At 35.7% G+C, this 13,248-nt stretch overlaps 1 protein-coding gene across 2 annotated transcripts in view; it reads right to left on the minus strand.

The window, feature by feature from the left end:
• Positions 1 to 13,248, minus strand: part of FSIP1 (fibrous sheath interacting protein 1) — a 51,496-nt gene that overhangs the window by 24,703 nt on the left and 13,545 nt on the right. For both annotated transcript variants that reach the window (XM_034417889.3, XM_034417888.3), the window contains exon 11: positions 10,266 to 10,397. In XM_034417889.3, the coding sequence (XP_034273780.2) occupies positions 10,266 to 10,397 (132 nt within the window). The remainder of the gene's footprint in view (positions 1 to 10,265; positions 10,398 to 13,248) is intronic.

The raw sequence follows: 13,248 nt of genomic DNA on the forward strand, positions 1-13,248 counted from the left end.
CCAGACTGTAAAATTGTAAAAAGCATCTTGATAATCTGTGATTATGTCAAGGAAGGAAGGAAGGAAGGAAGGAAGGAAGGAAGGAAGGAAGGAAGGAAGGAAGGAAGGAAGGAAGGAAGGAAGGAAGGAAAAGAAAATGTCTGTAGATACTCAGGCAAAATAAATCAAGAGAGGAAGTCTACGTATGCTTTTTCTGAATAGTACTACTACAATCCCATCATCCCAATCTGATTGGGATGATGGGGACAAATTTAAATGTTCTCACACAAAGCAGATTCCATTCACACAAATGTAAAATATTACAAAAAAGCATAAAGCAAACTCTCCTTAACATTTACGCCTTGTCTTTAAAGGAGCAATACAATGAAATATTCAACCGTAATGTGAAATTGAAAATTTATAGTTTAAAAGGATTAGATTGGGAAACAAAACTATATTCTTGTGTTTATCTGTTTGTCTGTTTGTACCCTCATGTTAGCCCAAATAATGCACCAAACATTTTTGAATCGAGATATATAAAATCCACTAACCTAAAGAATCTGTCAAAAATTGGGACCCATTACACCCATGAAATTGAAATTTCCACAATGTTCAAATTAGTTTTGTTCACAAAATTGTGTCTGTTGAAGTATCTCTGAAGTCGCTGCAGATCATGATTTCTTGCATTCCCCAAGCAAAGTCAGTGGGGGAGCTAGCAGGACGTCAGAAGTTTTTTGCTTGTCCATAGTCACCCTGTGTCTCTGTTTAGGTAAGTAAATATTAACTTATTATTGAAGTTGGTTTGCCACTACAATTATTTTTCTATGTACAATATATATTTTTAGATGATAGACTCTGTAAACTGCTTAGAGAGGGCTGCAAAGCACTATGAAGTGGCATATAAGTCTAAGTGCTATTGCTATTGCTAGTACTGTGATAATGGACCATCCAGTGTTGGAATAAAAAAAAAAATAGCAGCCTAAAATTTTATGTTCATTCTGGCAACATCCAACTCATCTTTCCCACAAAGGATGACCCAACTGTTGTCTCATTAGGTATCATGGAATCCCAAGTTCAACTCCATCTTCAATCATAGATACTAAATGATTGATTTTTTCTCTCTCTGGCCAACCTATATCACTAGTTTGCTAGCCACACAGTACCCTTTTCCGGTATATTGGACAGAATAGCCTTTAGCTTCTGCCATCTGCGATAAATTTCTTTTTAAAAAATAAAATTGAGCATTTAGTATATTAAAATATGTAACTAAAAGGCCAAGACTTCTAATTTGACTGATTTCTTAACACTGATGTTTGTGCAGATTCAGTTAAAGCCAACCACCAAATCTCAAGATACACGATTTCTAAGGTATCTGTTTGAAATCATTGCTTAAGCAAGAGAAAATGCCAGATTCAAATTTCAAATCCTAGATTGTATCTAGGATTCAGTCCGGTTTACCAAGGATAAATGCTATGCATTTGTTTTATCACATAGTTCCTTTGAAAGCTAATGGATAACCAGCATATTATCCTTTGATAGTAAAACAATTAAGCCTATATATGGTGACTAATTTAATATACAGCAGAAAGAAAGCAGATATCCTCTACTTCCATGAGGAGAAGAACATGGTAGAGATCTCTTTTTCCCCCCTTGTTAAGGCATCTGAAAACCATACGTAATTCTTATAGTTAAAAAGAATTAGGTCAGAAGATGATATATTTATCTCTAGACTAAGTTTCTACATATTAAGTTTTCCAACCTGTATCTTAGCCCAAAGTGACAAAAGTCACTGATTGTACTTATTAGGAGTTTGCATGTGCAAAGGTATTGTAAAAATACCTTATGATGAAATATGCTGGCCATGTGCAAATGCCTCTCAGAATCAGGCTTTTACTTCATACTTACCAAAACAGGTGGGAATACTTTAAATTGTCTGCTAAAGTATCCAGAGACAGAGACCAAAAAAATAAATGAAAGATTAGAATTAATGTCAACACTTTAAAAATGGAAGGAAGAAAAAAAGTGAATTTAATCCAGACCTATTCATGTAACTCCAGACATTTATACTCTGGAATTTTTACTTTATAATTTACAATTTCGTAGGCATGGCAAAAATAAGATAACACTACCTTTGTACCTAAAGTATGTTTAGCATTGTCTGATTTAATTTAATTTAATCTAATTTAATTTAATGCTAAATTATGTTTAGCACTGTCCCTTTTATTGCAGCTTTAATTCTTAAGTCTAATATCATACATGGGACAACTTCACAGTAGATAATAAGCTTCATTGCTTTATAAAAAAAACCTTTACCATGAAATCCTGTCAGTGTTTTTAACTGCATTTATTAAAATACTGCATTTATTAAAGTACCGATTAATACATTATAATTTTATTTAATAATTTAAAGACAGCATTTATCATATAAAATTTAAATAGAAATATTTAAATTTAAAATGGACTGAGGAAGACTGAAAAATTATTTATTTTGGAGGGTAGAAAAATAAGTCAAATATACGCACAGAATTACAGTGGAAATGTTTATATGATAGCTTGTGGCTTGTGTTGACTAAATTAACTCATTGCAGGGGGCATTTAATTCACCTTGTTTGTGTTAATGATTAATTAAATTATATTTTAAAATACAGTAGCTCTTGTCGCAATTGATAGCTAGATTACTTTGTTCCAATAATTAACTTTTGTAAACTAAACAAGTTCAGCAAGACTCCAAAATGGAACAAGAGATTGTTTTATTTTCTTCTATTGATTAAACTAACATTTCTCAAAGTTTTCAAAACTAAAGAACACAAACCATTTTTAACAATAAAAAACTATGTTAAAAATAATACAAGGCTTACAAAAATGTTTAATAATTATTTTACCTTGTATTTAAGGCACTGTCCATAAAACCTAACGGGATATATATGAGTATACATTTGAAAGCAACAATATCTGAAGTGAGATTTTTGTAACCAAGGATGTCTTACTCGGGATGACATTCAGCTTTTTGGTCTTGGTTATAAAGAGCTGAAAATCCACTATCACACACGAAAAGCTTTGTAGTGAATTTCGGAAGGAAGAAATGGGTGTTTGAAGAAACAAGTAAACTGAAGTAGGTTTTAACCCCTGCTGACTTTGCACATGGTGTCACACCATAAACTTTGTTGCTATCACTACAATGCATGCAGAAAAGGAGTGGGGGTGCAAAGACAGTTGCTTTCCTTATTTTGACCTCCCCGGCTCCCCCCCAACCTCCCATCCCCACCTTCACCACTGCCCCTGACTGTGGATATTAAAGTATTGAAGGGCAAATGCTCTGGCTTCTGTAGTCAGAATTTAAGAATTATTGGCCAGTCAACAAAATTAACTTGATATATTGGGAAGTGGGGGGGGGGGGAATTCTTCAAATATGGATAGAAAGGGAGCTGGATAGTTTAAAGGTGCATACAAGTATGCACTAAATATACAATATTTTGATCATTGTCTCTTGCCTCCTCATATACAGAAATTTTTCTCAACAGGCAAATGAGGTCTTCAAGTAAAACTTTTATGGCATCTAGATTATACAGGAAATGGGCTCCAGTGAAATAATATTAAAAGAAATATACAGTTAAGTCCTTTTATTTTATTATCTCACAGAATTGTATTTTAAATGATTATTTAAATAGCAGATGCATAACTTATGCAAACCTCTGAAAAGCCAGGTTAATTCCAAAATCATCAATAATTCAAATAATAAATAATTATTGTATTGTTGCAGCCATGAGGGGTGGGGTAAGGCTTTTAATGATTTTATTAGATAGTGGAATTTTAAATGTTATAAGCCATCTAGAGTCACCTATGTGTGAGTTGGATAGCAATATAAATTAGTAAATAATAAAATAAAATAAAATAGCCTTTGCTCAACATGTTATCAAACTCATTGCAAATGATGACTATATAAACCTCATCAATCTTCATTTGAAACAAAAGTTTTAATTGTGTCAAATATTTGAATAAACTCATTTAAAGAATGAAAAAATACAGACCTTCCCTACCCAACATGTTTTAAAAATTAATTAAAATTTACTATGGTAAGAATGCATAAGGTTTAAATCTTACAAATGCAAGCTGCAATACAATGAACTGCTATGAATTAACTATGGATGGATTAAACTCATTCTTGGAATGTTATTACTGAGAGCATGTTGTAAAGAAATAATGACCTTTCTGTTTGCACTGTAGCTAAATAACTTCAATTTACTTTTGACCAGAATGAATAGAAAGAAAGGGACAACACTTCAAACTGTGGCATTCTAAACATAATTAGCCTGAATTATGCTTGTTTTACAATGCAGAATCTGGTTACTGGCATAAAGGATAATTCTGTATTAAGCTTATTTAACTGCTTAATTTATATGGTAATTAGCACAGTACATTCAAGGTAGAGTCTTCCAAACCCAAGATGCCGCAATAATAAAAATGGAAGTGTGCTATAATAGTGCTGAAATGTTAGCTAAACATTTCTTCATCTCTTCTTTCAGCTATAAAAATGGGGTTCCTGTTAGGACTAGTGTGGAATTTTAATAGCACTGCATAGACAGCAATTATGTAACACATGGGCAAAACAACAGAGTTTCTCATCATTTAATAAACCCTTGAGATTTCCTTAGTTCCAGATCTCTCACTGGCTAGATTTTATGGTCTGCTGGCTCCATCTGACCTTCAGAATACCCGAGTACATCCATAACAAAAGCAGGAAAACATTGCTAGAAACAAATGATATAGATTTGCATTTGATTTATTTGATGAACAAGATATAGTGAATATTTATGATATACTGAAAAGAATTTGCTCAGTGACTTGGTCTTTGTGAATAAATTTGCTTCAATCCATTATCCTTGCAAAGGCAACAGCATTGAGATCTAAATACAGAGTGGAACGCCTACGAACAAGGGTTTCCTCTTCACTTCAATGAAGAAGAGCTTCTCTTTCCTTTCCCCAAGAGCCGGGCAGCCTTATAATAGATTAATCAAATTCCCTGTAACTTGATAATTTGTGTAAAAAGGAAATGATCAAATTACAGGGAATGTAGTTAATTATGATATTGTGGCTTGCAGTCTCCAATAACAAAATGAACAGATTGAGTGTGGGGAGGGATCAAATTTGGTGGTCTTAATATTAATTCATTTATATGTATTGTTTCCTTATTTAACAGTCTCTCTCTCTCCCCCCCCCCCTCCCGCTTTTAAGTAAAGTGAAAAAAGCAACTATGGAATCCTTGGTGCTTTTTGAGCTTTGTTGTTTGCTCCCAGATATTTCATTACCAAACTATGTACCAGTAGCATTCATATGTCTGTTATTCCACTATGAGTAACTACTGCTGTTTTTAGAATTTGGAAAAATAAATGGAGTAATTTGGGCCCTAAATAATATCATTCAAAATGAGATTTGGATTTATTTTATCTTTGTTTAACTGTAAAATTCAGTTTATTCTACATGATTATGGAAAATAATGCTTTCTTTTTGAACAAACTAAGATATCTTGTGGATTGATATTCTGATTACTTAATTTATGGTTTCAATGAATTAGCATTTACCCTTACTTGCACTAAACAATTTGTTCCTAACCAATAACAGAGCCTTGAAATATCCTCCTTTCACATGCAAAAAGAGCAACGGAAAGAGCAAGGTCATTATAGCTATAGAAGATTTATATGCAAAATCTGACTGTAAAACAACTTCAAAAATGTGATTAAAATAATTTGTTGGCTAATAACTGTTTTCTGTTGTATATTTTTTATAAAAGAAAAAACTATGAGGGCCACTGCTGACCTTACATAACCTCACAGCACCATGGGATTTCAGTGGACTAAGAAAATGAACCAAATTAACTCTGCAAGTTAATTAATTTGGCTTCTGCTCAGAGAATATACTCTGAGAATATTTTCACAATATTCGTTTTTGTGCTACAGGATGGGACAGCTTCCCACTGACAAGAATTGTAAGGTGAAAGAACATAGAAAAAAGAATAACAGTCACAGAGAAGAGGAAATGAATTGAGCTCAAAATAATCAAGAGTAGATTAAGACTTGATAAGGATGTTGCTTTTCTTTCATAATTATTTGGATTAGGATGGTGGTTAAGTCCTTATTATTTTTGAGTTTTTTCTTCCACTCAGCTGCGTTCTTTTTTCATTGATAATGTCTATTTTAACTATAAGCAACCCAGAGTCACTGTAAATTTGGAAGCCTCAAACCTGATATATAATAATACATCTATATTTTCTCCTCCTGTCTTTGGCCTTGAATCCTTTTATTTTTCCCCTGACCCCACCCCTTGCCGATGCCAATTTCTCTGCTCATACAATCGGCTTTTTAACTTGCTATTGGATCATCTGCAGTGTTATACAATGATATAAGCAGCTATTAGCACTTATTTTTGAACATTCATTCTGCAATCCTAACACAATATATCACAGATTTTTATATTATAAATTTTTTTTCATTTTCATTTTATTTTATTTATATACCGCCCTACTCCCGAAGGACTCAGGGCGGTGAACAGGCACAAGATAAAACACATAGAATACAAAAATTTAAGAGCAGAAGTAAAATCGGATTAAATCAATTTAGCCCAAAACAAATTTAAAATCCCAGGTTAAGAACAAATTAAAATTTACATTAAAATTTACATTAAAATTTACAAGAGCTTTGGTAGTACAGGGGTTTAAGGCACCCTGTTATTAAGCTGGTTATTAAGACCAGCTGCCTGCAATTACTGCAGGGTTCGAATCTCGCCAAGGCTCAAGGTTGACTCAGCCTTCCATCCTTTCTAAGGTAGGTGAAATGAGGACCCAGTTTGTGGGGGCAATAAGCTGACTTTGTATAAATATACAAAAAGGATGAAGGCTATTAAAATTAAAAAAAAAAAAACATTAAAAAGAGAATGGGAGAGGTTAGGCCAGACCAGCCTGGTGAAATAAAAAGGTTTTGAGAGCGCGGCGGAAGGTGCGTAGATCCGGGATCCTCCGTATCTCCGGGGGGAGCTCGTTCCAGATAGTAGGTGCCCCCACTGAGAAGGCTCTACCCCTGGGGGCCGCCAGCCGACATTGTTCGGCCGACGGCACCCGGAAATATTTTCTTAGTTGTTTTTTAATAATGAGCTCAAGAAGCCAGTGGCATTCTTAGCAAAATGCAATGATTTCAAAATATTTACATGTATATGATGATGTGCAAATGCTGCCATTTTATATTTGCGCCTTGGTATCTGCAGCAAGAAAACAAGATCTAGAATTTGCATAATGAAATAATGCATATGTCATAATTTGCCTTCTCCTGCCCTCCCAGCAGATGATCCTTCAGAAGGGTCTTGCAAAAAGTTATTAAATAAAATGAGTGATAAAGTAAAATAACTGAACAAAGCAATTACAAAACTTGCAGGAATGTATATAATGCTGGTATATGCATATGAGGAAAGGAGAATGAATAAGGCATGATCCTTAGCACTACAGATATCTCAAGTATATCTCTATTTTCATCTGCACTACATTGGTAAATCTGCCACTGAATAAGAGTCATTGGTTTTCTACCATAATATAGCTTTTTTTTTCTTGCCTATAAACTGTCCCAATACCTCATATATCTCCTTTGAAAATGAGGGTCAAAAGTACCAAAGAGTTTTCATAGTATAAAGAAATGCCAATCTGGCTCTAGGTTATGCAACAATGCAGGTGGTTTATTTGTTTATAATTTAATAAGTGAAGAATAGTTTCTACTTCCATAATATCTTATGGGCATTCTCTCAAGTCAAGAAAAAATGTCTGGTATGCAGCGAAGGAGTGGTAAGTACCTGCTAAGCAAATTCCAAGGAGCAGTTTTATACTAATCAGACCTTGAAACTGACCTGTGAACATTCATTGTATTTTAATGAATCAGTAGCCCAAAGCATTCCAAAGCATTGGTTATTGCAGACTAAGCCACCAATGTGAGAGTTCCTGTCCAGACTTGTATTCCCAAAAATAGCAAGGCTCAGTGACCGAGTGGAAAAAAGCGAGCAAAGGTCAACAGCAAAAAGAAATTACACAGCCTGGGTTCGTTTTGTTTGGAGGTTTCACCACTCACTAAATAGACATTACAAAACAGATATGAGCTACTGTAGATTTGTCGTTCTAAGAAGGGACTTTTGGACCGTAAATTTTGATGAAATGGTATTTTACCATTTATTTGCACAAGGGCAAATCTCATTTTATGAGATTGATTTATGTTAAAATGTAAGGTCAATTAGGTGGGAAACTACTTCTCAAATGTAAAAAGTGAAAGTAAATGTAAATATAAAAAGTGAAAACAGTGACAGGCAAACATTGATTCACTCTTATTCTCAGTTTGGCTTTTCTTACCCTACTTTAATAAGATAAAGCTTTTTTTTTCCTTACAAAAAAAATCTCATTGTTCTTTGCATTAACTGAAGGCTCTTACTGGATAAGAATGTTCTATGGCAGGGGTGTCAAACTTGATTTCATTGAGGGCCGCATCAGGGTTGTGTTTGCCTTGGGGGGCCGGGGTGGGTGTGGCCAGTGTGGGCATGGTCAGTTCGACATCACTTGTATCAGGGGCACTTGTGGGGGCCCGAGTGCTCTGCCAGCAAAAACAGGCTCCCGAGATCCATTTCTGGATGCGACGGTCTCCTGCAACCCTCTGCCAGTGAAAACGGAGCTCGGGAGGGCACTGCGGGCCAGTCCTTTGCTGTTTCCATGGGTTGGATCCATGAGTTTGACACCCCTGTTCTATTTGTTGTTGTTAGTTGCGAAGTTGTGTCCGACCCATCACAACCCCATGGACAACATTCCTCCAGGCCTTCCTGTTCTCTACCATCATCTGGAGTCCATTTAAGCTCACTCCTACTGCTTCAGTGACTCCATCCAGCCACCTCGTTCTCTGTTGCCCACTTCTTCTTTTGCCCTCAATCTTTCCCAGCATTAGGCTCTTCTCCAGTGAGTCCTTCCTTCTCATTAGGTGACCAAAGCATTTGAGCCCCTGTTCTATAGGTATCATTAATACAGGGCATTAATACAAGACATTTTTCAGTCTTTCTCCTCCTCCAGCTTTTAAGCGGGGACACACACAAAGAGATTATTGTTGTCTTTTTAGCCTCTGAAATTTCTATCGGTTTATTGGTCTTCCAATATGAAGTTGAAGAAGCAGTACAGGAAGAATTTTGACACTTTTGAACTTTGGAGTTAGAGAAGATTTCTGAGAATACCATGAACAGGCAAGGAAACAAACAAATGCATCGTCAAATAAATCGATCCAGAGTTCTGAGGCACAAGTGACCAGGCTCAAATTATCCTAGTTCAGATACATTATGGAAAGACAGCTCTCTGAAGAAAGCTCTAGTGCTGGGAAAGGTGGAAAGAAAGAGAAGAGAATAACCAAGAGCAGGGTGGATGGATTCCCTTATTGTAGTGATGGGTACATTGGAAGACCTGAAGGATCAGGTTGGGAGCAGATGATTGTGGAGAAAATCAATCTATGTGGTCACTAAAAGTTGACTCCAACCCGATTATGCATAAATCAATTTGATATAGTTTTAGCTACATACAGTGTGAAGATAGGAAATAAAAAATATTTTTTTAAAAAAAAATCTTTAGTAATAGATTTAAATGATCATACAAACTAATCTATTTCATTTTATCTAGACATGTTATGTTATAAATAGCAGAATACACACTTATTTCTAAGCCCGTAATGGCGAACCTATGGCACGCGTGCCACAGGTGGCACACGGAGCCATATCAGTGAGCACATGAGCATTGCCCTAGTTCAGCTCCAGCGTGTGCCAGCTGATTTTCGGGCCCTCCAGGCGCACCGGAAGTCAGCAAATGGGCTGTTTCCGGCCTCCGGAGGGCCTCTGGGCAGGTGGGGAAGGCCGTCTTCACCCAACCCAGGCTCCAAGAAAGCCACTGGAGCCTGGGGAGGGCGAAAAACAGGCCTACCAGGCCCACCGAGCCATCACGTGCCAAAGGGGTGGGAGTGTGGGGGGGTCGTGCACGCATGCGGGGGGCGCATTGAATTATGTGTGTCGGCACGCGCGCACGACCCCCCCGTGCTCCCCCCACTTTTGGCACATGACGGCAAAAAGGTTCACCATCACTGTTCTAAGCTATTTAGACACATTGTTAATTTATCTGTTGTTAAGATCACAGTAGTATTGCAAAAAAAATTTACTGATTAATCAGTATTTGCAACTTTTTCTTATGCTACAAAGCATAAGATACTTTTTAAAATTATAAACTTTAGGAGACTTACAGTTTCTTCTAGGATTTTAAGTTGTTGGTTGATTTCTTTAAGTCTGTTTTGTTGATCACGTTCTTCTTTAGTGTCTCTTAAGATCTTTTCACCTGGAATGTTCAACTTTCTATTTGCATAAGCCAAGGATTCCTTTAAAAAAGCAAATAATAATAAAAGTACTGAATTTTAAAAGGAAAAGAAGAGGAAACAATCTCAACCAATCCCTTGTTACCAAAGCATGGTTCCCATACATTAAATGTCTTCTACAAATTAGTCTGAGTTCCAGTTCAATTATGTGTGCTAAGTAAAACTCAGTTGTAAGCCTGGCATTAGCTAAAAATTGAGTTTAGTTACAATATAATTAGCACCTATATAATGCTTTAGAAAATGTAAAATTGTCCTATTTCTGTTCCAAAATAAAAAGCAAAATTAGTCATGCCAGCAATGATAAAATAATTTAAACCACTAATCAGAGTAAATACTAATTAAAGTATGAAGTTTTCTTGGCAAAATTAGAACCTATATATAAGTCAGATTTTTTTTTTAAAAAAATGCAAATCTATTTACACAGTGATCTTAACTGGGGCAAGGGGATGGTATTAATGGTGTCATGTGAGCAATCTAATATAATAAATTGCTTACAAATAACCCCAAAAAGCCAGACTTTATCCCCAAGTAATCCCATCAGTGGTGGGTTGCCCTCGGTTCGCATCAGTTCTGTAGAACCGATAGTAAAACCGACGGGAGTCTTCGCCCACTGACTTCAACATCATCAGAATGCTTCTGCGCATGTGCAAAAGAGTGCACGCGCGAAGCAAGCGCCCACGCGTAGCCCCATTGCGAACCAGTAATAAAGGTAAGTAGAACCCATCCCTGAACCCCATGGTAATGTGGAGCTAAAGTAATCCTCTTTTGCTAACAGTACCACGCAAAGTATTTACTGAAGGGGTTACCTATCCTTTTCTGTTTCCAAAAATAAGATCCTAGCTACAGCAACTCTGTGAAATCAGTTTTTCAGTTTGTCTGTTTGAAAGTATAGTGATAGGGTAGTTAAACCAAGGTCCCTACCAAACATTACTGGTATAAAGAAGCAATAGCTATTTCTCATTTTAAAAGCATAGATTCTGAATTGGAAAATCAAGATTTTAATTAGACAAATCAAGTTGTTAAAATGTATTTTACAGGAAAAACACTAAGGTTCCTTGTTAAGTGGAAAAAGGAAGATATCAGCCCAACAAAGTTGGGAGACCATTTTTAAGTACAAGATCAAATAAAAAATAAAAGCTTAGCAGCTTTACTTAGAATTTCTTCGGGGAGTTATTCTATAATCAGTGTTTCCCATTGCATTTGTATAAAAAAGAATTATTACATATGTACATTCAGAATTACTGCAAGCTGTGATCTATGTACAGACATGCAATAATCTGTTTACGCTTCATTTGTCCTACATTTCAAAATATGTGTGAAATGACCCTATTCTTATCAGTTGATTATCAGGATTAGAAAATTGAGCAAGAGACAAGAATAATATTCTTCATCATTGGAATAAAAGTTTCAAGAAAGTTCAGCTTTTTACTTTGTTCCCATCTTCTCACTTGTTGCTATGACATCATTTATATCTCAAGTCAGTATTTGGCAAATATGAATGATCAAAAATAATCTCTGGCTACACAAAATGAAGCTGAATGGCCTTTCAAAATCTGCCAAAAAACCACAATTCAAATCTTAACTAAAACTGTACATTTATTACATAAGGCATACTTTTCTTCCAATATTGTGTAGTTTGAGCCAAACCACTGAATAGAATTTAAAATATTTAGAGCTGATGAACCACAGAAAAATTGTTAGTAGCATTTCTGGAGCACAGTCAGCAGGTATGCCAGTGAAACCAATGTTTTTTTCCAATTGTCTAGATTTACCGCTTGTTGAAATAATGAATGGATTTACAAAACATATCATATGAAGCCAAGATTTATTGGACCTGGTTTTGTTAAATAAATCACAATCAGATGGATTTACCCAACATAACTCATTACTCATCCTTACAAACAAGTTCACTCTCAAATCAGAGTGGTGCTCATAGGTATCTGCAGAAGGCAAAGGGCAAGGGCAACTAATAAAAGCAGTGTTGTACTATATCACAATGCAAACTCTTTAAGCACAAAATGATATTGAAGATTAAGTTTATAGAACACTGTCTTCTGTATATTTCCTATATTCTGATGAGCAGTAATGCAGAAATACCAGTATATGTTACATGTTACATTGATAATTAAACCCTTTTCTTACAAAGTTTATGACAAAGTAACTTTTGAGATTGTACAAAACCAAAATCCTTGGCAAGAGTTTTAAAGGCATCCCAGGAAATTATGGCTCATCAGTGGATATTTATTGCTGCTTGCTACTTCAACAACAACAAAAAAATTGTTGCAAGGCGTCTGTGACGGTGTTGAATGAATCAAAATCAAGTAATATTTTAAAAAATAATTAGTAACATACCTATTCCTGGATTTCTGCCTCAATTTTCTACATTTACTTAGCTGAAAACTGCTTTCATAAAATGGTCATTCCAAGTACAATCTCCCTAAGCAGTTCAAGATAGAAATTTGTCTTCAGTTCTGGGGGCTTCTCCCGGCATGCTGGGTATGTTTCTCTGGTGATTTGGAGACTGGAATGATTGAAGGATTGACTATCTGCTGTTCAAATATCAGAAAGAGTCTAGAAACATCCTTTCTGACTAACAAACCTTATTAAAAGGTATTAACTTTTGTGAGATGAAACTCGTTCCATGAGATTGTGTTACTATCACAACTTTTCATGTTGAAAACAGTGACAATCCAACAATGGTGGTAGAAGTGATTGAGTGACTGTACCATCTGTATCAGTAGTTAATCTGGGTAAGTCTGGTGCAATACTCTCCCTGGCTCTGAAAAAGTACCCTGACCAGGCCTGTACCACTTTTTCCCTCAGGGAGTCAGAACTGTAACTGCAGTTCTTGCCT

This window comes from Pantherophis guttatus, chromosome 1, assembly GCF_059756535.1.
Source record: "Pantherophis guttatus breed Tessera chromosome 1, ASM5975653v1, whole genome shotgun sequence".
NCBI classification, from domain to species: Eukaryota; Metazoa; Chordata; class Lepidosauria; order Squamata; family Colubridae; genus Pantherophis; species Pantherophis guttatus.